The sequence below is a fragment of the Rhinolophus sinicus genome, chromosome 17, assembly GCF_057876585.1.
Source record: "Rhinolophus sinicus isolate RSI-liver-muscle chromosome 17, RSI-T2T, whole genome shotgun sequence".
Taxonomy (NCBI): Eukaryota; Metazoa; Chordata; class Mammalia; order Chiroptera; family Rhinolophidae; genus Rhinolophus; species Rhinolophus sinicus.
The window spans coordinates 1837015-1862569 of NC_142517.1; the positions used below are offsets into that span (position 1 = coordinate 1837015).

The window sequence follows — 25555 nt, forward strand, 5'->3', positions numbered from 1 at the left end:
CCCAGCTGTCTGTCACCTCTGGGGGCATCTACTCAGCTGCACTGCACTGTGCACATGTGAAACACTGGAAAGGCTGAGTTGAGGCTGGAATCCAGTCAAGTCATGAATGGGGACGTGAATGGACATGCCCAATGACACGGCCCGAGTTCTGCTGACCTGAGCACACACACTGTGGGTGACCGGACTCGGGTCAGACAACCCCCCCCCCCCCCCGCCCCGGGCGTGGGTGCAGTGGAGGGCTTTCCAGTTGGATGGTGGTGGTGGCAGCAGCTCCTGGTGCACTGTGTCACATGCATCCCCTCACCCCTCAAGCCGCACACAAGCCTAGGGAGATAGGCAGGTATCGCTCCATTTTCAGGTGAGCACGGGAGAGCTGGGTGCTGTCGCGTGACCTGTGGGTCCCACTTCCGATGATTGACAGGCTGGGGTCTGCTGGACATCAGGCCTGCACTGTTAGGGACGTACTGCACCTGGGTCTGCTAGGGTCCTGATCCATGGGGACCAGGTGCCTGGCTGTGGTGGAGGAACTGGTCACAGCCTCTCAGGGACCATTCCTGAGGGCACCACGGAGGGCAGCAGCCATGCTGCAACAGGTGCAGGCGAGCAAGCTCCCCAGGCCATCCAGTCCCAGCACCAGGGCTCCTGTGCAACTCTCCAAGGTCAGAGTCAAGCAGATGCTCTCTGTCCTGACCCTGTGTCTATTAGGGGACCGAGGGCTGGGGTGTGACAGGCCACTACCTGCCCTACCCCGCTCACCTGTCCTTCTGGCATGGAGGAGCCAGTAGGTGGGGGCCCTGATCCCCCTGCATGACAATCACACTCAGGAAAAAATGTTTCATTCCCAATTTAGACTTAAGCCATACTTACATGTTAGAAAACTCCATCTTTTCCAGTTTTATTATGAAAACTATATTAAAAATATAAACTTTCATACAAAGTTTGAGTCTATAAATAGGAAGCCATCTGCCTCTCTGAAAAGCGTTCTCAAAAGCAGATGCTCATCTTATTCACACCGTGGGGTCCCGGCCACGAGCCAGCCCGAGCTGTCCTGGACCAGTCAGCCTGCTCCATGGCGCTGCCCCCGCGTTTGGTCCTTACAGGAAGAGCAAGTCCTCGGTGACAGTGGTTCCAGAGCTCTCCCGCATGCCCTCCACTCACTTCCTGGGCCCAGGTAGCCGTGGTTCCACCTTCTCTGGGGTCTTCACCGAAACGAGTGGCACTGCAACGCAGCCAGCTCTACTCCAGCAGCCCGAGCCCGGCCCCGGCCCCGTCCCCGTCCCCAAGCAGGTGCAGACTGTCATTGTCATCGTCCTGCTCCTCCTCCTCACTCCGCGGCGGTTCCAAGGGGCGCTTCACGCCCCGCTGCTTGGACACAGCCAGAGCGTACTGCATGTTGTAGCGGTTCCAGTCACAGCTGTAAAGTGCAGAGCAGGCACCTGGGTAAGCGCGCCCGGTGTTTTCTACTCCACTGAGAACCCTGGCTCACCCGTCACCCACCACCTTCCCTGTGATCGAGAAAAACCAGCCAGGGCTGCATGAGCCCCCACCTGCCCCACATGTCTCCTCCTCTGGTCCCTGTCCCTGCCCCTGGGGACCCAGTGACTTCCTGACCCAGCCCTGGACCCGATCCAGATGGCTTCACCAGTCAGTTCCACCAGACACCTGAGGAAGCACCGGCCGTTTCAGAGAGCGGACAGGGACACTCATTCCCCACATTATCAGAATAAAGAGAAACTGCACAAGCGCTTCAATGTAGGAGACCCACGGTGACGACAAGGACAACAAGAACAGAGCACCTTCGTGGGCCTGGCAGCATAGCCACAGCCTCCCCCAAACCAGTACACAGCTGCCAGCTGTACCCCGACATCAGCATAAACCCCGAGACAATGAAGTCCAGGACCAATGCATTCACATGAACCCCAAACCAGGGCTCGATCTAACCAGAGGCCCTGGCCCATGGGACGGTTCTGAGTCCGGGAAGTGTCCGCAAGGGGAAGGCTCTTCCCGGGGTACGGCAGTGAACGCAGCCAGGATACTCGGGAAGAAAAGCCTCAGGGGGGAAGGGCTTGCTCTAGACTCAGAAAGGCTGAGAACCATGGGCCCCCAGGCCCAGACGCAGGCCTCTGTCTGTGGACACTGGGCTGACACAACAGGCAGAAACTCACCCTCGGTAACGGAGCTGGGCTGCTGGCCCCGCTCCTGACAACAGCACCTTGGACGCCACCTTTCTCCACTGGCCCAGGCAATGGTAGGGAGGGAGGGCCCCCAGGAGAGGACAAGCTGCGAGGACTTCCCGGGAGGGGCCAGAGAGCGCACGAACCACAAAGAAACTGCCCGGGGATGGGGGATGATGGCTCCTCCACTAGTCTAACTGTGGCAACCACTCACTGAGCGCTTTGTTTTCAACTCCAGGCCACAGGTGACGCCGGCCAAACGTGAGTCCCACTGTGGGGTGGGCCCGGCAGCGTTAGTTCACCAGCAGCAAGCGAACAAGCACGTGCAACAGCAGCACCTTTTGTCCCCAAGTCGGACGCAGACCTGGTGTGCAGCCAGCTGGCGAGGTGCCCCCCCCCCCCCCCGAGCACGCCAGGGACACGTACAGTTTGGAGACGGCGTCCAAGTGCTGCTGGATGCTCTTCTGCAGGAACTGAACGGCCGGCAGCAGCTTCCCCACCCTGGAACGGAGACGCCCTGAGTGCTGCACGTGCGTGTAAAGGCCCCCATCCCGCGGGTCAAGTTTCCCTTTCTGTCCACAAAGACCAGCAGGTGGAGCGAGGGGCAAAGCAGACGAACACGGGAAGCACACCGTACCTGGCCTTCAGCTTCTGCCCGTGCAGCATGAGCAGTTTCTGAGTCCACAGAAGGTAGAATTCTAGGTGGCGAGACACTTCAAAGGACGAAGCCAAAAACTCAAGCACTTTGTCCACGTACAAGTCAGGGAGAGAAGAGCTGACGACTTCAACTGGAAGAGGAGGAGTGGCCCAGGCTCACCGTGGAGGACCCACACCGGGAGGACCCACACCGGGAGGACCCACACCGTGGAGGACCCACACCGGGAGGACCCATACCGGGAGGCCCCACACCGGGAGGACCCACACCGGGAGGCCAGCCGAGGACCCCGTATGCCGGGGCGTCCACTACGGCAGGCCCAGCGCCCGCCCGCCCACCCGCCCGCCCGCCCCACTCACTCTCGTCCGGGGGCACCGACTCCAGGGCCTCCTGCAGCAGCTTCCTCTCGTTCAGCCGGAAAGCCATGAGCAGCGCCCTGGTGAAGTCCCGCTGGCGCAGGGCCGCACGGACCCGCCCAGGGGTGACGCTGGTATCCAGCTCGAAGGGGTCGAAGAGCAGCTGGGCATCCAGGGAGTAGATGAGGAGGCCCTCGGTGCTGGTGGCCGCCCAGCAGCGTCCTGCGAGGTGAAGTCAAGCGGCTCCTCAGCAGTGCTTCTCACCTTCCCCCTCATTCAGAGAACCCACTCCCATGGTCCCCGATGCGGCCACGGAAGGAGCATGGGGACGCCTTCCTCCTGCTCCTGCTGCAGACACCAGGTCCTCTCCAGAACGAGCGCCCGGGCCACTGGCACACATCCTCCCCGGCTGGCATGCACCAGGCAGGCCTAGCAAACCTTCTTGTCGAGGGCAGACACTTCCGGCCTCGCAGGCCATGTGATCCCTGTGGCACCATCTCAATTCCACCGTGGTGCCGGGACAAAATGTGCAAACCGGCTGGCGTGGCTGGTCTATAAGACTTTCCTCACAAAACTAGAGGGTCGCCGAAACTGCTCCCCAGCCAGTCCACACCCCGGCTCACAGCCGTACCATGTCATGTGCTGCTCTGGCCCTACTGCCTGTCACTCAGTCTGCTGCAGGCGATCAGCCACCGACGCTGAGACAAACCATGTGGTCTACAGACAGCACACAGCCACTGGTCCCAGGCCCTGGGGGCACTGACTCCGCCCCCAGCAGCCCCTCAGAGCCAGTCTGCTGGACACTCTCGATGGCGGGGGCAGGGCAGGGGAAACAAAGCACTTGGGGCAGACCAGGAGGCAGCCCCCCAGGACAGTCCCAACTGGCACACATGCAGGGCGCTCAGGGCAGGTACCCGCCTGCCTATATTCATGTGCGGCCTGTCTGACGTCACAGCTTTCAGAACCACCCTCCAGAGTGGATAAACACGCCCAGGTCCTACCTACGGGGACAGTGCAGCCCAGAGCCAGCCAGAAGCTCCGAGACCGAGCTCGTCCCTGGAGCAAAGGTGACAGGCCCGTCGTGCACACTGTGGGCCCCCACGCCCACCCCACCCCTTCCAGCACCAACAACCCGCTGCTTGGGGCTTACCAGTGGGAGAGAAGTGGAGCGAAGTCACCCTGATTTCAGGTTTGAAGTGACGAGAGCTCATGTCACCTGGAAACCAAAGGAACGACTCTCAGTTACAGGGCAGCACAACCCTTGCCACCCACCCGACAAGGGAGGGCCACTAGGGCTACTTGGCTGGCAGGGGTGGCTGTGGGCCCATTGTGAGCGGTAGTCCTGCCCTGGCCCTCGCGCCCCATCGCAGATGCAGCAGGTGAGCCCTGTGCCCAAGCCTCAGATGTGGCTTCACAGGCACCTCTGGCCTCCACGTTTGAGCCCTTGGAGTGGATGCGCCTGTGGGCTTCCAGCCTGGTGGGCAGATGACTCATTTCTCCCTGGAAGAGGTCCCCGCCCAGCCCAGGACTGGGAGGCAGGGTGGTTCCCGCCCCACCTGCCCACTGGTGCAATGCACCAGCCTCACGACTGCACATGGCAGCTCTGGAGTGGAGGCCCAGACTCCCTGGGCTCTGTCGTCACATGCATCCTTTCTGGCACTTACTGTCAAGTTAGCTTTCAAAGGAGAACACGTTCCCATGCATGAAATTCAGTGACACGAAGGTGACCCATGAGAAGTCAGTCTCCTTGCTGCCCAGCCCCACCCACCTGGAGCCCTTGCTAGAGCACTTTCTGTGCATGCCCCCCAGAAATACATTGCAGGGGGCTTTCAAGCTCGGGACGACCACTATGTGGGGCTGGGTCCATGTGGGTCCTGCAGACCCCGGGCCTCTCCACATTCAATACCCACAGCAACACACCCGCCAGGCTGTGACAATCAGAATGTCCGCAGCGGGGAGGGCCAGCGCTCTAACACTGAGGATGAGGGACCACGCTCCCGGTGCGGTCTCGAGGATGCACACAGTGCAGGGGGGTCGCCACGGGGTGCAGGGAGCGCTCGGGACCTGCACCAGCTCCGTCGGTCCTCCCCCAGCCAGGTGCTGAGGTGCCCTGGCTCCCGAGTGCATGGCAGGCCTCAGGTGCCCTGCGTGGGCATGAGCCAGGACTGGAATGAGGTGGCAGGTGGGTCAGCTGCCGCCAACACCGTGCCGTGTGGGCTTTTGGCTGTCCTTGTCCGTTCTCAACAGCCTACCTACGCCCACAGGGGGACATAAGGGCCTTCCGCTCACCTTTCCTGACTCCTGGCAATGGTACTGCGACTCCATTCTCCTCCCCAGCATCTTGGTCAATTAGTGCCAGGTTGCCAAACTCTGTCATTTTCCTTCGGTTCAAAAATTCCTAGAAAAGCAAAACCCCGGAAGTCGTCTCGCCATCAGGGGTGAGCAGGGCGCGTCTCCCCCTTTGCTGGTGTGCATACGCAATGGAGGAGACCCAGCTCTGTCTGGAACACGCACAGGACACACGGACCCCAAGAAGAGAGGGGCGCACATGGGGGACGTCTGCCAACACACGGCGGAGGCTGCTCCTGCAGCTGCCGTCTGCCAGGCCCATCCTGGCCGCGCATCCTCAGGAAATGCCGAGGACACGTTCCTCCAGAAACACTTGCCTCGTGCGCTCACAGCGTGACCCCAGGTGATAGCCCCTGAGTGGAGATGGAGCCCGGCACTCGCTCACCTCCATGGCGTCCAGAGACAAGTTGTGAGAGATCTCAAACTTCTTCCTCAGAATCTGCTCCCCGACGTGGTAGATGCACACGAACTTGGACCTCCCTCCAGCCAGGACACTCTGACCGTCGGCGGAGTAGCACAGAGTGGTAAAGGCCCTGATGCAGGGGGATAGCGGCTCAGTGACCACGCAGGGCCCGCAGACCGCGGCCCTCCCACCCACATTCCCCCACGGCTCATGGCCCAGACGCCTGCGGGCCCTGAACCTGCAGCTCAGAATGTCCAGTGCCCGCTCCCTGAGGCAGCAGCACGCCCACGTGGGGGGTGGGGACTGCAGCCTCCCACGGGCACGACCTCCGCACAGAAGGGCTGCCTGGCTCATCAGGGCATGTCCTTGTTGAAGTCAGAATGAAAAGGGGGCCACCCTCCCCGTGGCTGCTCACAGGGCCAGAAACCGGGCACCTACTATCCCACTTGCTCACAGGACTTGAGACAGTGACCTTGGGTCTTACAGCGGATTCTTTGATATGACACCAAAAGCACAAGCAACAGGAAAAAAAAATAGACCAACTGGGTGTCTTCGAAATAAAACCCTTTGTGTTTCAAAGGACATCAGCAAGGAAGTGAAGACGACCCACAGAAGGGGGGAGGTGTCTGCAATTCACATCCTGACGGGGTTTCCGATCTTGGACACATGGAGGGCTCTCGTGCCTCAACGACAGACGCCCCAACTAAAACAGGCAAATGCTCTGGAGACGCGCTTCTCCAAAGGCACATTCCAATGGCCAGTCCGCCCCCAAGATGCTCACGGACAGCGGCCGGGAGATGCACATCAGAACCGCGAATCCCGCCCACAGCCCCCGGAACAGCTATAACTTCCAACAGCAGACAGAAAGGCGTGCGGGGACGCCGGGGGATCTCAGAACCCTCCCACCCTGCATGGGAGATGACGCGGCCTCCTGGGACAAGTCTGGTGGTTCCTCAGGAACTGAAAGTCAGCCCACGATCGGTCTCCCAGGGACAGGCCTACGAACACTGAGCAGGGGCGTCCGCACTGCCGGTCCTCGAATGCTGCTCAGAGCAGCAGCGTTCACACAGCCCACCGAGTGCAAGCACACCGCAGCCTCCTACCCGCAAACCCCAACACAGCTTTGATGTGTCCTCTGGCAAACAGCTGACAGGCTCCTGGGCTCCGAGGGCAGGGCCCACGGCCCACGGCCCACGCCCCACACCCCACGCTGCTCCCACGAGGCACTCACTTCCCCTTGGCCGAGTGCTTGGCGGTGACCTTGTCCAGCTCCTTCCTGCCCGTCTTGAGGTCGTGCCTGCCCTCAATGGAGCCTGTTTGCACGGCATTCTCGGGGTCCCAGAAGGTGATCTGTGAGTTCAGCGTGGCCACAGCCAGCTCTGCACCATCAGGACGAAAGGTCACAGCCAGAGCTGGAAAGAGGTGCAGAATCAGGTCCTGAGGAAGACCCCGGGCTCCAGCACACGGGCCACAGCCTCGCTCGTCTTCACCACCAGCACGCTCCCTGACGGACAGCTGTGGGTGGGGTGGGGTGGGGATGGGGGCACACAAGCGCTCCCTGAGAAACTCCGCCCCTCTGGGGAGGCCCCGGGCCCCAGCACCAACAGCTCAGAGCCATGGCGGCTGCGCATGCAGAGGAGCAGGGGGGTCCAGGAGGGGCCACAGGATGGTCACAGGCAGGACTGGGCAGAGGCCAGCCTGGTGGGCGGCACGGCTGGGCAGAAGTAAGTCCACAGAGGTCACGGCAAAGGTTCTGATAGAACCATAGGGCCGACTGCAAACAGACAAGTGGTGGTGGAGGCCAGTGTGGAGGCTCCAGAGGCAGGACGCCGCCTGCTAAGAGCCTGGCTCAGAGCTGGGGGGACCGCAGGGAAGCAGAGAACCCCGCAGAGACCGGCAAGTTGTGCAGCTGGCAAACATGTCCGGTCTTTGCCATGACCAGTGACCTCTGCTGCAGCAGGGGAGAACAATCCCGACAAGACACCCACGCTCGGCCCGGCTGGGCACCGGGAAGCCACTCCCCGGATCGGGCGGCAGGGCCCACCCAGCCCGCCTCTCAGGGCCAGTGGCGAACCCACAGGCGAGCGCTGAGTGGCGGAAGCTGCAGCCCGGGCCCCGCTGCTCTCCTGCCCCTTGTCTCCCCAGCTAACACCAGGTGACATGACAGGGCAGCCCGCCCAGAGCTGCAGGGTCCTTGGGGATGCTGGGCTTACATCCAAACTCACAACCAAGACGGTGGGACGACACTGAGACCAGGCCTTCCACCCGCTCCCCCCCCCCCCCCCCGGCAGCTTACCGTCAGAGGTCAGCGCCAGCGTCTCTGTGGTCCTCCAGCTGTCCACCATGTCCCACAGCCGCACTGTCCTGTCCCAGGAAGCGCTGGCCAGGACCGACTTCATCGGATTAAAGCACAGACCACTGATGGGCCCCTCGTGGCCGGACAAGACCTACAGCGATTCAGAGGTTTAAGGGGTGAGAGCCTCGGGGGTGCTGTGCTGCACACTGGGGCGGGCACACACTGTGGCTGCCGAAACGGCCCGAGTGGCCGAGGCTGAGATGAGGGGACCGGGAGGGGGCCAGGCCAGGAAACACACGTCAACAGTGACCTCCGTCCCACTCGCGTCCTTAGGTCAGTTGGAGGTGCCCTCACTGTAGGTGGCGTGTGCCCCCCACCCCAGCCGGCCCCTTCCAGAGAGGCTCCCTCACCTCAAGCAGCCTGCCGGTCTGCATGGACCAGATAAAGATCTCAAAGGAGTCCTGGGCCCCGGCAGAAACAATCTCCCCGCTCGAGTCCACCGCCACACAGGAGAACTGGGTGGGCCGTGGGGACGTGAAGGTGCGGAAGTTCCGGTACCTGCAGGAAGGGAGGAGCAGGGTTGGCATCGCTGGCCGAGGTCCCGACCCTCATGTGTTCCCAGGGCCTGAGTGCTGGGGCTTCACCCCTGAGCTTCTGTCCACAGCACGTGCTTCCCAACTAGCTGGATCCCTCAGCCTCCCTCTCACAGCCCAGCAGAGGGACAACCTCTGAGCCATAACCTGAGCAGGAAAGTCACCTGTGAAGGTCAAAGGCCCTCACGGTCCCATCCATGGAAGAGGTCACAATGACGTAGCCGGTGGCGGTAAAGGTCACGCCGGTGACCCCGCTTGAGTGCTCCGTAAAAGTGATGAAGCAGAACCCGCTGAGAGTGTTCCAGACCTTGACCTGTGGCAGACAGCCAGGGAGGGTGGGTGGGCGATGGCCTGAGATCACATGCGTGCGCAGCCCCACCCAGGGACCCGCACATGCACGGAGGCCTGGAGAGGCCGCCTGCCCCATGTGTCCTCCTGCGGGCCCAGCGAGGAAGGGTGGGGCACTGTGTGGGGGGCCGTGTCACCCTGGGAGCTGCAGCAAGCACCCGCCTGGGGCTGAGGGTGGCAGCTGGCTCCGCAGACCCGTCAGCCAAGCAGCTGCATATCTACAGGACCCTGGGCCACAAACAGGGAGACACCTAAACCCTCTCCCTCAGACCCAGGGAAGTGTGTCAACACCCTTTGTCCAGCCCAGACACGGCAAGGTGCGCCCATGAGCTCTAGGCTGAACCACAGTGGGGCCTGGCCACAGGCCCGTGCCCCAGCACGCAGGACAGGCCAGGACAGGCCCCAGAGCTCCTCCCACGCAGGCCACGCACCCTTGCTGCTGACCAGACCGACCTTGCCGTCATCCCCGCCGGTCACGATGTACTGCCCATCGGGGGAGTAGGCCAGGGACACCATGCTGTTGAAGTGGCCCTGCTGCTTGAGCACGTAGGACTCGCTCTGCCACTCCCACACCAGCAGCTGGCCCAGTCCTGAGGAGCACACGGGCGGGATGCTGGGGACCCACTCACCACACCGACTGCCTGAGATTCCGGGTGGGCCCGTGTGGCCCTGACTCATGCTGGCACCATGACTGCCCGTCCCGCTGAGGGAGGAGTCGGCAGGGACACAGCGGCCCCGCCATGCAACCCGCCAGAGGAGCCTGTGTTCTGGAAGTCTCACTGACTGGTCCTCCACACACGAGCCACCCGCTGACTGCTCTGCTCACACAGGCCCCTGAAGGCATCGCCCAAGGCCAGGGGAGGCCCAGGCCCTGGAGGGACCACAGGCTGCATCCCAGGGCAGGAGCGCCATCCTGTTCTCACACAACCCGGCGGGAAGACGGACCTGAGCAGCCCAAGGCGATCCAGTCCCCAGAGCTGTTGATGGCGACGGACTCGATCCTCTGATCCGAGATGCTGAGCAGAGAGCAGGACCGGGTGAGCACAGGAAGAGCCTCCTGTCGTCACCCGCGCGGTGGCCGGGCAAGCAAGGACAGGGCCAGGTGCTCTGGCCTACCCACCTCTCCCCACCCCCTTCAATGAACCCAGCGCATTGAAAGCATCAGAAAATCCAGAGTGATGCCCTGTGTTCAAAACCCTGAGCCTGTCGTTTTGTGAAACCAGGTTTGATTTTCTCTATGTTCCCAAGATACAGAAGGGAAAAAACCAAAATGAAAAATAAAAACGATGTGACCCATACACGGGACTAGGGTTTCCAGGCGGGAATTCCCGCCCGTTTTCAGGAATTTTTTTCGCTTTCCTGTTTCCGAATCCCGAAATATAAACTGTTTTCTGTTCTCCACGATGAATCATTTCCACAAAGTGAAGCCCAATACTACCAGCCACCTGGGTTCAAGGAGCCGATCCTCCCGATTTCCCAACCAACTTGGAACAGAAAAGCGAAAAAACATTCCTGAGAACAGGCGGGAATTCCCACCCAAAACCCCAAACGCTAAATAGGAAAAATGTCTAAGAGATACATTGTGAGTATTATTTTATTTCCTATTGTGGGCATTACTAGGTTCAAGGAGCCGATTTTCCCGATAAACTTTTCTCGGGGTTCAGGAAAGAGAAAGCGAAAAAAATTCACGAGAATGGGTGAGAATTCCCTCCTGGAAACCTTACGTGGGACCAAAGCCCATGGGAGGGGACTACGTGTCCAAGATGGGGACGAGGGCAGCAACACCTGAATCCCCTCCAACCCACCTCCCACCTGGCTAGGCCAAAGGTGAGGGCAGGTGTCTGGGGAAGCCATCCAAGCAGCCACCCAGGACTCCTGGCCACTCCAGGGCCTGTGTTCAGGGCAGGCACGGCATAGCCTCTGTCCGCTCCCCTGCCAGCGCTTGAAGCTGCCACACAGAGCAGAGGTGCCCACCTCAGGGAGTGGATCAGGTTGAACTCTGGGAGCTCATGAAGGTGGAAGATTCCAGAAGCAAAACCAGTGACCAGGAGGTGGGTCTTCCTGTGATACGCTGCAGCTGTCAGATTGTTAAAGTCGCCTTCTTTATTGAAAAAGTACCTAATAAATGGGGAACAGCAGAGTTGTGGGAGGGGCCAGAGAGCCAGGCTGGTACAAGCCAGGCCTGGGACCCACAGGCCACAGGCCCTCACTCCATGCCAAACAGCGGCCCAGCTAGCCCGACCGCACTGTCTCTCGCTCCTCTGAGGATGACTCCCTATTTCCTCACGTCCGCAGCTCTCCTCTCCCAAAGCCCCCGGCCCCGTGCTCAGGACACGAGGCCCTCTCAGGTGGTCCCCAGGGATAAGCTCGCAGAGTCACAGCCTTGGTCTGTGCCTCTGAGCCTTCCCGCCCAGGTCTGTCTGCGGCAGGGGACCTACTTGGCCAGCCGTGAGTACTTCACTTTGCCCTGCTGCTCCCCCGCAGCCGGCGCGGCTTTCCCTCGGATGGTGGTCTCCCGCTCCCCCTCGTCCTCCTCCTCCTCCCTCTGCAGCAGGTCCGCCTTCCAGCCTGCGGGGGCTTTCAGCCGCAAGCCCTCAGGGGGGGTGTCACACTGCCACACACACAGGGCTCCGTCCTGGCTGAGCGTGTACAACTGCAAAGGAAAGCACACGGGTAGGCGTGGGCTGCCCTCACCCCCGGCCGCACCGACCGCAGGCAGCGTGACAAGAGCTTGTCTTGGCCTCAGCCGTTCCACCAAAGCCCCTGAGCACTGGGTCAGGCGACTCCCAAGTCAGCCAACAGCCATTGCTGATTTCCCAGCTGACCAGGAGGGTCCTCCAGGCGGGCCCAGCACCCCACTCACGGCTGTGACCCAGGATGCTATGGGACCAGGGGTTCTGGTGCAGGGACGTACGTCCAAGCTACTGCATTCAAAGAAGCAGGCCACGATGGCGTCCTTGTGTCCCCCCAGCGCATAGTAGATGAGGTTGTCCCAGCGCTCGGCCCCAAATACCCATGTAGACATGTCTTTGCTCCCGACCGCAAAGCACCTGCAGAGGAAACACAGCTCGTGCGGGGGGCTCCCAGCTGAGTGCCGCCCAAGCCCAGGGGGACGGGGGACGGGTCACAGGCACTGCCCACTTCCCTCCTATGTCTTCTGGGACCAGGAGCATCGGTGGACATGTGTCACTGTCCCTCCTTGAAAAGCAGTCCCTACGGAGGCATGTGGTGGGCAAAACCAACCACCGGCCTGCTGGGTGCTGCCTGGAGAACCTGCTCCTCACGCCTCCCTGAAGAGGCAGGAAGGCTCGGCCTTGGGGGGCCCACCCTACTCTGCAGCTTGCCCGAGGGTTGACACACTGCCTGGGGCCACGTCCCCCCACCGCTCTGTGGCCTGGCGTTCATGACAACAGCTGGTCCCATGTATTAATATAAAGCGGCAGCCACCGTCAGCCTCCCTACCACAGAATGCAGGGCAGCTGAGAAAAAGGCAGCTGCTCTCAGGTGCCTCTGGGGATGATTTGGGATAGGGACGGCGGCTGTGAAAGGATGGGCCAGGGCAACCCCAGCACCCACGTGGGAGAAGCCCACCAACGAACACACTGACCACGGCCCTCTAGACATTTGGTAGCGTGAACTTGGCCTCAGCGCACTGGCCAGAGCGCACCTCCTCAAGGACCAGATTCTGTTCCCCGGTCTCAGAGGTCAAGGCCAGGCTGCGTGGCCCTAACTCAATAGGAGCCCTCCCTGCACCCAGACCCCTCAAGTCTCAGGAGGGCCTTTCAGACGGAAACTTCGGGTGTGCCAAGGGGCTGGTGACAGGCGTCCTGACGGCCCCTCCCAGGCCTCACCGAGAGTCGTCTGTCCAGTCAATACATGTGGTCTCGTCGTAGGGCCCAAAGTAGGTTTTGTCCAGGACAAACGCGTTGAATTCTCGCTTCCTCCCAGGGGCGTGGTACATCTGAGCAATATTGCCTTTTGTGACGACAAATTTTCTGCAGCAGGAACGGGAGCAGTCAGCATTCAACACCAGTGAGCCCTGAGGCCAGCTCAGGGCCTTGGGCGGACGGCGCACCTGCTGAGGCCAGGTTCCTATGAGGCAAACCTGGGCACCTGCCTCTCCTTGGCCCCAAGGGGACCCAGGCCAAAGTAGGACAGATGCAGACCCAGGGAAGGGACCCATCCCGCGGTGCTGCCACACCTCAGCCCTAGGACAGGCCCCCTCAGGTACTCCCGCCAGTCTGGTCACCAAGGCCAGGACCAGCTCAGACAGCTCCGGGTGGAACTGAAAGGAAGACACCAACCCTGTGTGACAGGCACCAAGGAACGGCCTCCGCCTCGGATGCCGCGCTGGGGGTTTCTGAGTGTGGACGTGGATGGGGATCCGGTCAGCCCAGGGCTGAGCAACCTGGGAACAACCCTTTCCTTCGGGCCTTGGACCTGTCCCCACACAAGACCCGCCTCACTGGGACTTCCGAGTCGGGGGCTCCTTCACAGTCCCGCTATCTGGAGGCCATGACACCTGCTGTGAGCCAGGCCAGCCCTGGAGTGGCGGAGGGAGGGGTTGCGCCTGGGGCGCCCTGCAGGAGCCTGGACTCCGAGCCGTTACTGTCTGGCCGGCCCACACCAGGCCCTGGCACAGGCTCCCACAGTGACCCCACCAGGTCCACACGAGCCAGCGCCAGCCCTCCACAAAACGGCCCATCCTGAGCACACAGGCCATACCTGCCATCAGGGGAGAAGGAGACGCTGTGCACACAGCCCTTGAAGTGGAAGTGGTGCAGCACGGACCTGCACACCAGGCTGACCAGCAGCGCGTCGCCCCCTGCAGAAAGGGAGGAACGCGGTAATGGCCATTCGCCCCACACAGCTTAGCTGCATGCAGGTTCGCCTCTCACTGCAGCAGCACAGCTCTGGAAAGCGCCCCCACCCACCCACCACACACAGCCCCGCTCCCGCTTGAGGTCCAGGGCACACAGCCAGGGAGGAGCCCAGGCACGTCCACCCACCCCCACGCCTACACACCAGGGCTCCAGACATGGGAGCAACAGGGGTGCGGACCCAGCAGGATTTGGAGTCGGCCTCTTGTCACCCTGACGCCCATACCCACCCCCCAGCCAGTGCCACCAGTCACCACCCTGCACCACTGTCATCTCTGGGCTGAAGGCGTCACCTTCATCGACGATGATGGCGAGGCGGCCGTCTGGGGACAGCCCCACACACTTGATGTTGTACCGCGTGGCCAGGGGCAGAGTGTTGGACTTGTTGCTGAGACAAAAAGCAGAGCCGAGTGTTGGTGTCATGTCGTCAGACGGAGAGGCTGGGACCAGCAGCCCACCTGCCCCGCCTCATGCACCTCCTGTCCCCGGGAGCTCCTGGGCCAGAGCTCATCACTAATCCTTGCTCCTCGCTGGAGGGAAAGGAAATAAGGCAATGTCCCTGGACAAAGTTCTGGACAGCATGTTAAATAGCTTAAAAACAGGCTTTGGATGTGTCAGTTTTGCTTTTAGGATTGCATCCCAGGAAGACTAGGATGGCGTGAGAGACAAAGCCAGAAGCAAGCTCACTGCCCAATGGGAGGGATTAACTGCAAGGTCAGCTCACCCATCTAAAACTTTTTACAGAAATAGGAAAATGCGCAAAAATTGAAAAATAAGTAATATTAAAGACAAGTAACTATTAGGTTAGAGTCTAATTTTGTTATTTTTCCAATTTTTCTTCAATGAACGTGATTGTTACTGTAGAGAGCCCCTCTCAGATATCATTTAAACAAAACAGTGACAGTAATGACCATGCCAGCAGCCAGCCCTGGGCACACCCCACACAGGCACCGCTCTTGGGCTCTTTAGCAAAGGACTTGCAGAGAAGGCTCGTACTGTTGTCCCATCTTACAGACAGAAAAACTGAGGCCTGCAGAACAGGGCAGAAACCCACACAGTCTGTGACAGGAGGATCCCGCCCAGGCCACACAAGTCTGGGAGGTGGTGACAGCCCGTTCAGTCCTTCCCCTTATGAAAGTCACACGCTGGTTCGGGCACCCAAGCAGGCAGAAGTCACGTGCGGCAAGCACTGTGCTGAGAGCAGGAGTCCACGGCGGCTTCCATGCCCCCAGTGCCTGCTACACAATGAGCAGACACAGGACTTCTACCTTGAAGGTCACAGCGACCTGGACACACGCGGTTTAGCTGAGGAACGAGAACAAAGAGACTGGGCTCCACAGCCAGGTCCACTCCACATAGTCCTGTGGTCCCCTCGCTGGACTTAATTAACGAGTGAACCATTAAGAGGAAGTTGAGGAAGACGCCATCGATTTTTACCTGCCAACTACAATGACTGCTACTGTTAACGTCATTTTAGCGGACTTACTTTTTAAGGTCAAATACAGTGATTCTATTTCCCACAGGACTGATAACTGAATTTCCATCACACGTAAAATTTAAGTTTCCACACCGATAGACTGTCCCCAGCAAATTTGAAAACTGGAAAGAAAACAGAGCGTCAACTTCAGAAAAGGGCTACGTGAGGTCTCCAGTGCAGGAGATGGCACAGGGCCTGTGCAGGGCCCCTGACCATCCCGAGACACCTGCTGGGCACCTATGCGGCCCAGGCCTGAGCAAGAGCGCGGAAGACGGGTGAGTGCAACGCCCAGGGCCGAAGCCCTACCGAGTGGCAGGGAAAGCTGCACAGACAGGTGTCTGCCAGGGGAGGGAGGACAGGGCCCACGTCTCGGGGAGAGAACAGCTGCGGCAATGCAACAGCGAGCGCTCCGAGCGCCTCGTGGGCGCACGGCTTCCTGAGCAGAGTCGCCTGCCAGCGTCCTAGCAGTAACTCATTCATCGAGTCAGTCATCAAATGTGAGGTTCCCCGCACATCGCTCTGCGGGCACGGCCTCTGCCCTCGGTGCCCTCACAGCCCAGGCCCCGGAGGCGGGGCTACGGAGCGACGGAGCGTGTGGAGCTCGGTGAAGACACACACGCCAGCAGCAGGGGGAGGGGGGGAGAGGGAGGGAGGGGGAGAGGGGCGAGGGGAGAGGGAGGGGAGAGGGAGGGGGAGGGAGGGGGAGGGGGGAGGGGGGAGGGAGGGGGAGGGGGAGGGGGAGAGGGAGGAGGGAGGGAGGGGGAGGGGGAGAGGGAGGAGGGAGGGAGGGAGGGAGACGAGGGCAGCGCGACGTCGGGGCGCCCGCTCCCGCCGCCCCGCTCGTCCGCGCCCGCACACCTCCCGCGTCTGCGCGGCCTCTGGGAACCGGGATTGCAGACCCGGGCCCGCCGCTCCCGCCCCACTCAGGAGGCCACACGGTGAGGACAGGGCTGCCGGACGCCGAGCCCACCCAGGCCCCGTCCGCTGGCCGCCGAGCGAGCAGCAAAGCAACCGCCTCGCTGCCCTTGCCCCAGCCGGACTCCCCGTCGCTGAGGACGCTCACCTGGTACGCGAACTTCATCGCGGAGACAGCACGTGTCGCACCGCGCAGCCTCTGCGCCCGTCAGCCGGCGCGCAGCAACCACTTCCGGGGCGCCCCGCGACCTCCGCCACAGCGCCCCACGCGGCCCGGAGGCGCGGCGTCCCAGCCTGCGGGTCCGCCCACGCCCGCCCCGGGGCGGAGCCAGGGTCTCAGGCCCCGCCCACTCCCCCAGGGGCGGAGCCAGGGTCTCAGGCCCCGCCCGTCCCCGCCCCGAGGCGGAGCCTGAGCCCACGAGCCCCACCCCCCGCTGCCCCGGAGCCCAGCACCTACGCGGGGAGCTGGGCGGCGCATTCCGGGGAGGTTCTCGTCTTCACGGGCTTGGGCCGGGCTCGCCCTGCCGCCCGAGTACCGTTCATGCACTAAGGAGGATGCGAAGGTCCGACCCCGCGCTCTTTTAGTAGCTTCGGATTATGAAAGGGGGACCAAAAATAATGGGATTCTGAATCAACGTGGAAAACCACTCTTTCCCGAAGAAACTGTATCAGCGACGCTACCAACCATCACAGAGGCAGTTATAATACTTTGTCAAAGGTTAGGTTGGCAAATATGTCTACAAAAAAACTCTGAAACCTCTGACGACTCAAGTGTCTTCGTTCTCGTGAGCTACTGGGTAATAAACCATGAGAACAAATCCCTAATGCTCCCGCCAAAGTGACTCATCTACGTTTGGACTCGGAAACAAGGGTCAGGGAGAGAAAATAAGAAAAACTGTGTAACTCTGCACACTCAGTTTTCACCCCACAGCAAAAGAACCGAGTTCAAGTCAGCAAAGTTTCTTCTTAAAATGTGTATTTTCAGAATTATAATGCTTACATTTTAAACAATCTTAATACAATGCTTTTAGTCTAATATATTACAAAATAATGTGAAAAATGACTTTTATAGTAAACCATGAAAATGGGATACCTGCAGCATCAAAGTCACCGTGTCACATTTTCCAGTCACAGAATCCCAGCAAACCTGTATTAATTGTCTTACAGCCTGACATATGGGATTAATAAATTTAGAGAAGGGGGTATTTTCGTGAAAAACCTAATTTTAAAATCATATAGGATTTATTTTAAAGATCCCAGTTGACAGTAAAACATTTCCATCAGTCTAGTTTGTTCTTTTACATAAATATAACTTTTCATTTTATTTACACACCTGGAGTGTTCATTTTATTTTAGAACTCAATCTTATTTCAACACTAAAGGAAAACTGAATAGAAGCCTGTGTGTACCTTCGCTAAGACTTACTGATGCAGGAGTCTAATGCAGATCGGCCTGTGCTGACAATGGAACTGCAGGTAGAAGTCATTTTCAGATTAAATACAACAATTTTCACATTAGAATCAGAAGTTATAATTTTTCCAATCATAGGAGACCCCATGAAATTCACCAAAATTATAACTTATTTTCTTTTCCGTTTGTTAGTATTTACATGTTCCACACATATTTGTGAAATGGCTGCATATTCTGGTTTTTAGACGCACATTCAGTATCGGGCTTCACAATTATTTAACAGCTGCTACATCTTTATCAACAAAACCAGCTTGTCTCAAACGCATAAGCCTTATTTTAAACACAACGAAAATCAAATTACAGCTTTTTACTTGAAAACAACAAAGGACTTCAAGTTTTAGGTGGCATTCCTCTTCTGTGTAAAAAACAAAAACAAACAAAAAACCCCCGGACACTAATGTAACATATTGCAAGGGATCTTTTGGGTAATTAGAGGAAAAAAATAAACCTGGGATAAATTTGATTTCATTCAATTTCTGGACAAGAAGAAACCACCGTAAACATTTTTTATTTTCCCTTCATTTTTCCCCTCTAAACATAAATGTAATTAGAGAATTTCATTCTGGGATTAGAACACAAAAATCAAACAGAGATAAGGTAATTACTGAATCACAGTCCCCTTTCCAGAAAAAGAGGGAAAACTACATTACACGGAGGGAGGGTTTGTGCCCTTGGCTCCGAGGCTGACGACGTGGATTACAGACTTTTCCGACAGAAACCTCAAAAATCTCTTCCTTCACTGGACTTGGCAGATCTGCAGGACAAGCATCAATTTTTACAACAAAAGCAACTTCATTTAAAAAACCTGAAACAATCATTAGATTCTGAAGTTCTAATTTGCCTAACTAGTTGACCAAGTTTATTAGCTTTAAATTGCTCATAAGAAGATAAATTTCTGGAAAGTGTAAACAAACATTTATCTTCTTCCCACAATTCTCCGATTTCTATAAATGAAAAGGACGGGGGTTGGGGAGGGGAATCACACCACTTTTATCTGTTGGATGAGTTGAAAACACACAGAAGGGTGCCGCCTGCCGCCTGCTCCGCTGCGTGCCTACTGGTCTGACCTGCTTGCCACCCCACCCGCCTCCCCCTGCAGGGGAGAGGCCAGGGCAGTAACAGCTGCAGGGCGCTCCTTTTGTTCTAAGGCTCATGCATTTGAGGTTACCCATGAGGCCCCACCCTCAAGTGCAGTAACCTGGTCAAGTTCAATTCCAACCACACTGTCCCAGTGAATTAAGAGTTCTCTGTTTCATATGTACAAAAAGACATTGCTTTAGAGAGCTGGAAAAGGTTTAATACATACAACGCTTATTTACAAGCTGTGACTTTCACACCAATAAAAACAAACACATATTTATTTTGTCCTTAATTTTTGGTGCAACTTATACATAAACATTACATCAGTTAGTTTGTACTTTTTAAAATAATAAATCAACCATATGTACAATTAAATTTACAACCGAAAGCAAATGAATCCATTGGTATGGTATGACTGCAATTTAGTGGCCAGCAGGTACTATGCCAAGACTCTCAAACCCCTCCTACAACCAGACTAGAAATGCACTGAGAGGACCCCTCTAATTTTTACCTCAAAGGAACCTCGTAATTTCTAAGATTTAAGGTGCAAAAGAAAAATACTGATTATAGTTACAATTACATGTCAAGACTTTAAGTTTAAAAGTGAGAGAAAACACAACATATTAACCCCCACATATATGATAATTAAAATAAATATGTATTTAATTTCAAGTGCATATGATAATCAACATTATGAGGGAAAAAGCGTTCCAGAAACATTCATTCCTAAACTATTCCAGTGCCGGGCTGTTCTCTGCACCCTGCTCTAGTCCTTGAAGTACCTTTGAAATGGCTCTGGCTAATGGCTGCTCTGGCCCTCCCCATGTCACATCCCAAGGCACAGAAGGGGTTGTTCCCTCCCCACCCCACCTCTCAGCCCCACCCACCTGCCCTTAAAGGGTGTTATTCTAGAAAAGCACAACTAGATGAGCGGGGGCAAAGGACTGCGTTATCCCTTGGGGGCGGCCCTGTGCCCAGGAAGGCACACACGTGTCTCTACTCTAATAAGACCCTCCGCACAGAAGCAGCAGACTGAAAGGCCGCCCCGGTGAGAGCTGCCTGTAATGGCCTTTCACGCACACGGAGGGGGTGGGTAGGGAAATGGGCTGGGGCCAACGTGGAGGACAGCAGCTCGGGGACAGGGACATGAGAAACTAACACGAAACCTGACACCACAGATGACACACAAGACTCAGCTGGGACTCTGCTGAGCACTGTACACTGAGACTCGCTGAGGCTCCTGTGGGCAGGCAGAGTCCCCAAGTCCAGTCAGAGCCAGAAGGTCACAATCGAGTCAGGATCCCTTCAAGTGCACGCCCCCGGTCTGGGCGTGGTCATGTGACGCTGACTTCCAGGACATGGTCGTCTCCGCTGGGGACAACCAGGACCTGCGTGGCCGTGCTGGCGTTGCAGACCTGGCCGGGCGGCAGTGCCTGCAGCCGGGGCATAGGCAAGCCTTTGTGCTCGCTGCCGGGGGCCGCGTGCACGCTGCCCCTGCTCTTGACGCTGCTGCTGTCCAGCTGGTCATCCACATGCTTGTCCACTGACAGGCTGTCGTTTTCTATCCAGCTATCTGCAAAACGCACAGGAGGTGAGAGACGCAGGCCCCGGCCGTGGACCCCTCGCCCACCCGGGGAGGAGCACGCCGCCGGAGCTGACCTCCAGGGCGGCACATGCTGACCAGGCCAGCACTGCAGGGAAGTGTACACGTCCTCGGAGGGCTGCTCCGCAGAGCAGGTGCCCAAGGCCTAGAACCCGGGCGGGGCTCTGCTATGGGAAGCTGGTGCGGCCATGGGCTGTGTACGCAGGCCCAGCTGGGACACGGCGTGCCAGCTGTGCACGGAGCGCCCGCTCACCACACCAGTGAGGGGCCCTTACCAGCGTCCGCTTGTGAAGGGTACGCAGAGTGATGTGGGAGGTACTTGAAGAGTCTGACGTCGGGAAGGGGCAGGCGGCCGGCAAACAGCGGCATCACCTCCATGTGGACTCTGTGCGTGGCCTGTGCGGCCACAGGCATGGAGATGACGCCTGAGCTTTTGCCACACACTGCCCAGTTGCTGCTGTTGTCAACCACTGAAAGAGAGGAGGACCACGTTTACCCCGGGAAAGGGCACGCAGTGCTCAGACGCCAAAGTCACAGCACCCAGTCCCAGTCCCCAGGGGAGACGCGAAGCTGGGGCACACAGGCTGCCTCTGCTGCCTCGTCACGGCACCTTCCACTACAACACACACACCACACCTGAGATACACGTGCGGTGCACGGGCAACACCCTTCCCTCAAGTCAATAAAGGAACCAGGACTCAGCTCTCATTGGAAAGGACCTTGCACCCTTTGTGTACTGCTCCAAGGGCACAGCATGGCTGCTCTGGCTGTCACATGAGGCGTGGGCGTGGAACAGGCTGCTGGCGCCTGGTAACCGGCGGCACAGACCAGGGCGTCTGAATCCCCGCTGCTGCTCACACAGCATCTCCACGGGTGGGTAGATAAGCCACAGAACCTCTCCCAGAACGTCGGAGAGTCTCAATACACAGCAGATGCAGTCACTACCAGCAGCTGTAACACACAGCTGGGACGTACGTCAGTGTAACCGTTCCAAGGCAGGACACGCAGGACAGCAGAGGCCACAGCATCCCCGTGTCAGCACAAGGCGAGAACCCAGGAGCACATGAGCAGGGAAGAAGGGGTCGCAGAGGGCGGCATCCTGCAGATGGGACGGGGCGCCTCTGAAGACGAATGGCGCCGAGGACAAGCAGAGGTACGCAGAGGACAGACAGCGCCCGGGAAGGACACACCGGAGCCGCGTTCTGAGTGTGCTCCTCGGGGCACCCACGAGGTCCACGCCCTCCTCGCACTCCCGCCATCCTCAGTGTGTGGACACACGTGTGGTGGGAAAGCTGGGGCCCGCGCGGGAGCCGAGGTCCGCGTGCTTTTCACCACACGCAGCGCGGGGTGCTGGCCGCTCAGCTCTCTGTGACTCCACCAGCCGGGCTGCTCATCTGGGGTATTGGCAGACATTTTCTTGAAAATCAATGGCATGAGTCTGTCATTTCTAAGAAGTGGCCAATGACACAATTTGAAACTTGGATCCAAAATGAAAACTTTGGAAAATGTGCACTTGCCACTGTGAGCCTGACAGTGTCCCTGGAATGAGCTCAGGGTGAGCTTGAAGCAATGTGAGTTTGTGACAGTACACATGACAGGTGACAAGACTGGGAAGATCTGGTACCTCAGGAACCACGGTTCCCAGGTGACTGACACATGGTACCACCAGTGACAAGCCTTTCCAAATGCAAGAGATCAAAGTATTTAATGGAACAGATTTCACGTTGTAACCAGGCGGGAAAACACACCGCTTGTCAAGTCTGGCGAAGCATCAGAGAGCGTCCCCCGTTAGCTGAGAGCTGGTAAGTGTCCCCCCATCTCCAGCTACATGAACGTGAGGCCTGCGTGCTTCACGTGCTTCAAACGACAGGATACGTCAGCACAGCTCGGAGGCAGCCGGTGGGAAACTCAGTCGGCCGTGAGCAGGTTTGAAAGTGCACAACGGCACTCTTCGCCCCACGCTTCTGGTTTTGAAAACCAGCTCTGTTTCAGTAACAACATCATGCAACAGGCTGACTGCTACTCTAGGGAAGGAAATATACATGTATTTGGCTCCTCAATCGTTTTTTAGAGGATAAAAAACGAGAGCTGGTCCTGAGGGCGGCAGGCCCTGCGGGAGGGGGCCGTAGAGGGCTGTCCGGAGCCAGCTTGGGGGAGCAGGGGCCTTTGGGTGTGTGTGTGGGGGGGTCATGGTGGGGGTGGGAAAACAGGGAGCCGCAGTGAAAAGGGCCGGAGCCATGATTAGGACACCGGACGCTAAGCAACGGGGCTTGGACGTCGCCTCAGGGCGGAGCAAAGGGCAGCTCTCAGTGACAACGTGGGTTCAGCTCTGAGCCTGACAACGGCTTGATAATACCTGTTAGAAGAACGACTCCACAATAACCAGTTCACTTCTGGCGAGCCTAGAACCCCGTTACATAAGGAAACATTCCATGAGAGCTTTTAATTCTAGAACATTCTCTCTTTGGGCACAGTCACTTCAAGCACCGGATTAGCACAGCAGTTAGGGAAAGAAAGCCCCTCGACCTACCTTCATACATGAGCTTGGTGGAAAGATACTCGTCGGACTGTGTCAGTGCCTCATCCCTGTCGGCCTCCAGCAGGTCTGCGAGGCGCGTGACACATACCTCCAGGGCGCAGAGCGCACCTGTCCGACAGTGCTCCGTCCCCACAGGCGGCAGGATCTCGGCTTTCACGCTGTACAATGTCTGAGCGAGAGAGGGGACAAGAGGACAGAGACGTGTAAGTCTGAAGATAGGCTCCGTGAGGCACACACACGCGGTGCGGCCCCATCTGGAGGAGCGCAGAGGAAGCTGTCCTTCCAGCCCTGCACACTTCAGTACTATCGCTACAAAGCATGGCCGTTCTCTCACCAAAACACAGTGCCATTACACAACTAGCAAAATGATCACTAATTCCTCGGGCCCATCCAATACGGAGTCCATAACCAACTTTCTCCAGACTGCTTCCTTCTCCGTGACATCTTACCTGAGATTCACACCTATTCACACTTAACCAACATTTGCTCACCACCAGGGCAAAGACCCAAACCCGCACAGCCCCCACCTGCCACACGCTGGCCACTAACCAGACACCGGCCCCTCAGGCCAGGGCGTGCCTGCGGCCACAGCCTGCAGAGTCGCAAGCACCGGGAGGCCCCGATACCATTTCTCCAACACCCTGTGCCCTACAGTCTCCCCATCTCCCAGAGCCTTCTCTACGTGCCCCTCAGATAAGAGCCCCACCGGGCGTACCCGACACCCGCTCCTTTGGTTGGAACGGACCAACCCAGCCTTAGGGGAACCTCGAGGCACTCCGCCCACAGAGGCTAATAAAGGCGTGAGCCCCCATCCCCCCTATGTCTGCACCCCGCAGGACTGCCCCGTGTGGCCCCTCCAGGCCTGCCCGGTACCTCCTCCGGGACCTGTGAGTACTAAACCTGTCCACGTCAATCCCTCTTGTGGTCTCTTGTTGAACCGCAGCTCACCATCCGGCAACCTGGGCTCCGCTTAGTAAGTGTATTAATTTACCCAAGTCATGATGGATATATAAAGCAATTACAGCATAACTCGACTTACAAGTATTCTGTGGCTATTGTAAAATGCTCAAAGGAAAAAGATTTCGGAATTTTAAAAGCCTTCTGCCGAGATAACACGTTTTCATGGGACCAACAGGCTAAGCATTACGCCCAGATGGGCGTCAATCACTGACTGTCACATCTGTTTGGGGACGGCACAGACCTCCACCCACCTGACGGGGGCCGCATGGGATTTGACACAGCTCTCAGACAGAAAGTGCACAAACGAGGCCTGCACGTGCAGTGCAAAGGGACGCAAGCCCTGGATGGGTAGGGAGACGCCCGTGTCCTGGGAGACGCAGCGGTGGCAAGTGGATGAAGGACGGTGTCACCGCAAGGCCACTACTAGAGGCTGGGGGGAGTGTCCCACGCCTAAGAAGCTGGCGGCTGGAGCACACAGTCTGGATGGAATGTTTCTAAGCCCAGACGAGGAAGAGCGCAAATCCTGCTGAGAGCCTGGAAGGGCACAGTCACTCAGGATGCTGGGAGTGTGCTAAGGGTGTGTCCTTGACTCCGCCTTCGGGTCAGGGGACAGGGGCTGAGGGCACACAGAACCACAGAGAGCACTGACGTGCCTCCTGGCCTGACAGCTGCGCAGGCTGCAGCCTGAGTGTGAGCTCATTTCTGCAGGAGTGAACACTAAGGGCCAACTGATTTTCCACAAGGGTGCCAGACCATCCAATGGGGAAAGAAGTCTTTTCAACAAATGGTGTAGGGACACCTGAATAACCACATGGAAAGAATGAATTTGGACCCCCACCTGTCACCACACACAAGTCAACTCAAAATAGATCGCAGACCTACATGTAAGAGCTAAAACTATAAAACTCTTAGAAGAAAACACGGAAGGAAATCTACTTGACCCTGGGATAAGCAACGATTTCTTAGATCCTACACCAAAAGTACAAGCAATAAGAGACTGGTAAGTTGGACTTCATCAAAATTAAAAACTTTTTCAAAGAACACCATCAAGAAAGTGAAAATACAACCTGCAGAATGGGGAGAAATATTTGCAAATACATCTCTCTTGTAAGGGCCGGGTTCTAGAATTGCAAAGAACTCTTACAAGTCAGGAATAAAATGACAACGTTATTAAAAAACGGGCAAAGGACCTGAATAGACAGTTCTTAAAGGAGACACACAAATGACCGATAGGCACATGAGAAATGCTCACTATCAACAGGAAATGCAAGTCAAGACTGCGTGGACCACTTCACACTGCTGGGTGGTTATAATCAAAGGACAGCAAGTGTTGGTGAGGATGGGGAAACTGGAATCCTCATGCGTGGCTGGTGGGAACATAAAGTGAAGCATCTTTGAAGAATGGTTTAGCAGCTTCTCAAAAAGTTAAACAGTTACCATATGATCCAGCAACTCTA

General features: G+C 57.7%; 3 protein-coding genes across 5 annotated transcripts in view; 1 reads left to right on the forward strand and 2 right to left on the reverse strand.

Moving 5' to 3' along the window:
- Positions 1–870: 870 nt before the first annotated feature.
- PWP2 (PWP2 small subunit processome component) lies at positions 871–16732 on the reverse strand. Its single transcript, XM_019745764.3, has 21 exons — positions 16595–16732; positions 15541–15653; positions 14348–14442; positions 13900–13999; positions 13026–13169; positions 12089–12224; positions 11613–11827; positions 11149–11292; positions 10120–10190; positions 9628–9764; positions 8991–9139; positions 8644–8791; positions 8234–8384; positions 7169–7349; positions 5920–6067; positions 5475–5583; positions 4336–4401; positions 3189–3407; positions 2812–2962; positions 2601–2675; positions 871–1414 (listed from the first exon to the last, which is right to left on the reverse strand). Exons 1-21 carry the CDS (start codon positions 16610–16612, stop codon positions 1237–1239), a joined length of 2748 nt encoding a protein of 915 aa, XP_019601323.3. The 5' UTR covers positions 16613–16732; the 3' UTR covers positions 871–1236.
- On the forward strand, positions 15660–17209 carry LOC148754725 (uncharacterized). Its single transcript, XM_088794438.1, has 2 exons — positions 15660–15806; positions 16459–17209. The coding sequence occupies exons 1-2, from the start codon at positions 15715–15717 to the stop codon at positions 16994–16996; spliced, it is 630 nt and encodes a 209-aa protein (XP_088650564.1). The 5' UTR covers positions 15660–15714; the 3' UTR covers positions 16997–17209.
- A 1982-nt stretch (positions 17210–19191) lies between these two features.
- TRAPPC10 (trafficking protein particle complex subunit 10) overlaps positions 19192–25555 on the reverse strand; it is an 84996-nt gene continuing 78632 nt past the window's right edge. For 2 of the 3 annotated variants that reach the window (XM_088794437.1, XM_074324484.2), the window contains 3 exons: positions 23130–23307; positions 20875–21069; positions 19242–20569 (listed from right to left, as the gene is read on the reverse strand). In XM_088794437.1, coding sequence (XP_088650563.1) covers positions 20331–20569; positions 20875–21069; positions 23130–23307 — 612 coding nt within the window. In that variant the 3' untranslated portion in view covers positions 19242–20330. Of the gene's footprint in view, positions 20570–20874; positions 21070–23129; positions 23308–25555 lie in introns of all 3 variants that reach the window. The other variant, XM_074324482.2, reaches the window with a different exon arrangement.

Bases quoted from the DNA above. Each gene is read 5' to 3' on its own strand.
- PWP2 (XM_019745764.3), bottom strand. The intron at 11,293-11,612 runs GTAGGTCCCCTG...CCCATTTATTAG, and splicing joins AAGTACTCACGGCTGGCCAA to GTACTTTTTCAATAAAGAAG. The intron at 3,408-4,335 runs GTAAGCCCCAAG...TTCACCTCGCAG, and splicing joins GCTCCACTTCTCTCCCACTG to GACGCTGCTGGGCGGCCACC.
- LOC148754725 (XM_088794438.1), top strand. From the start codon at position 15,715: ATGGCACAGGGCCTGTGCAGGGCCCCTGACCATCCCGAGACACCTGCT. The intron at 15,807-16,458 runs GTGAGTGCAACG...CGCCCCACTCAG, and splicing joins AGCAAGAGCGCGGAAGACGG to GAGGCCACACGGTGAGGACA.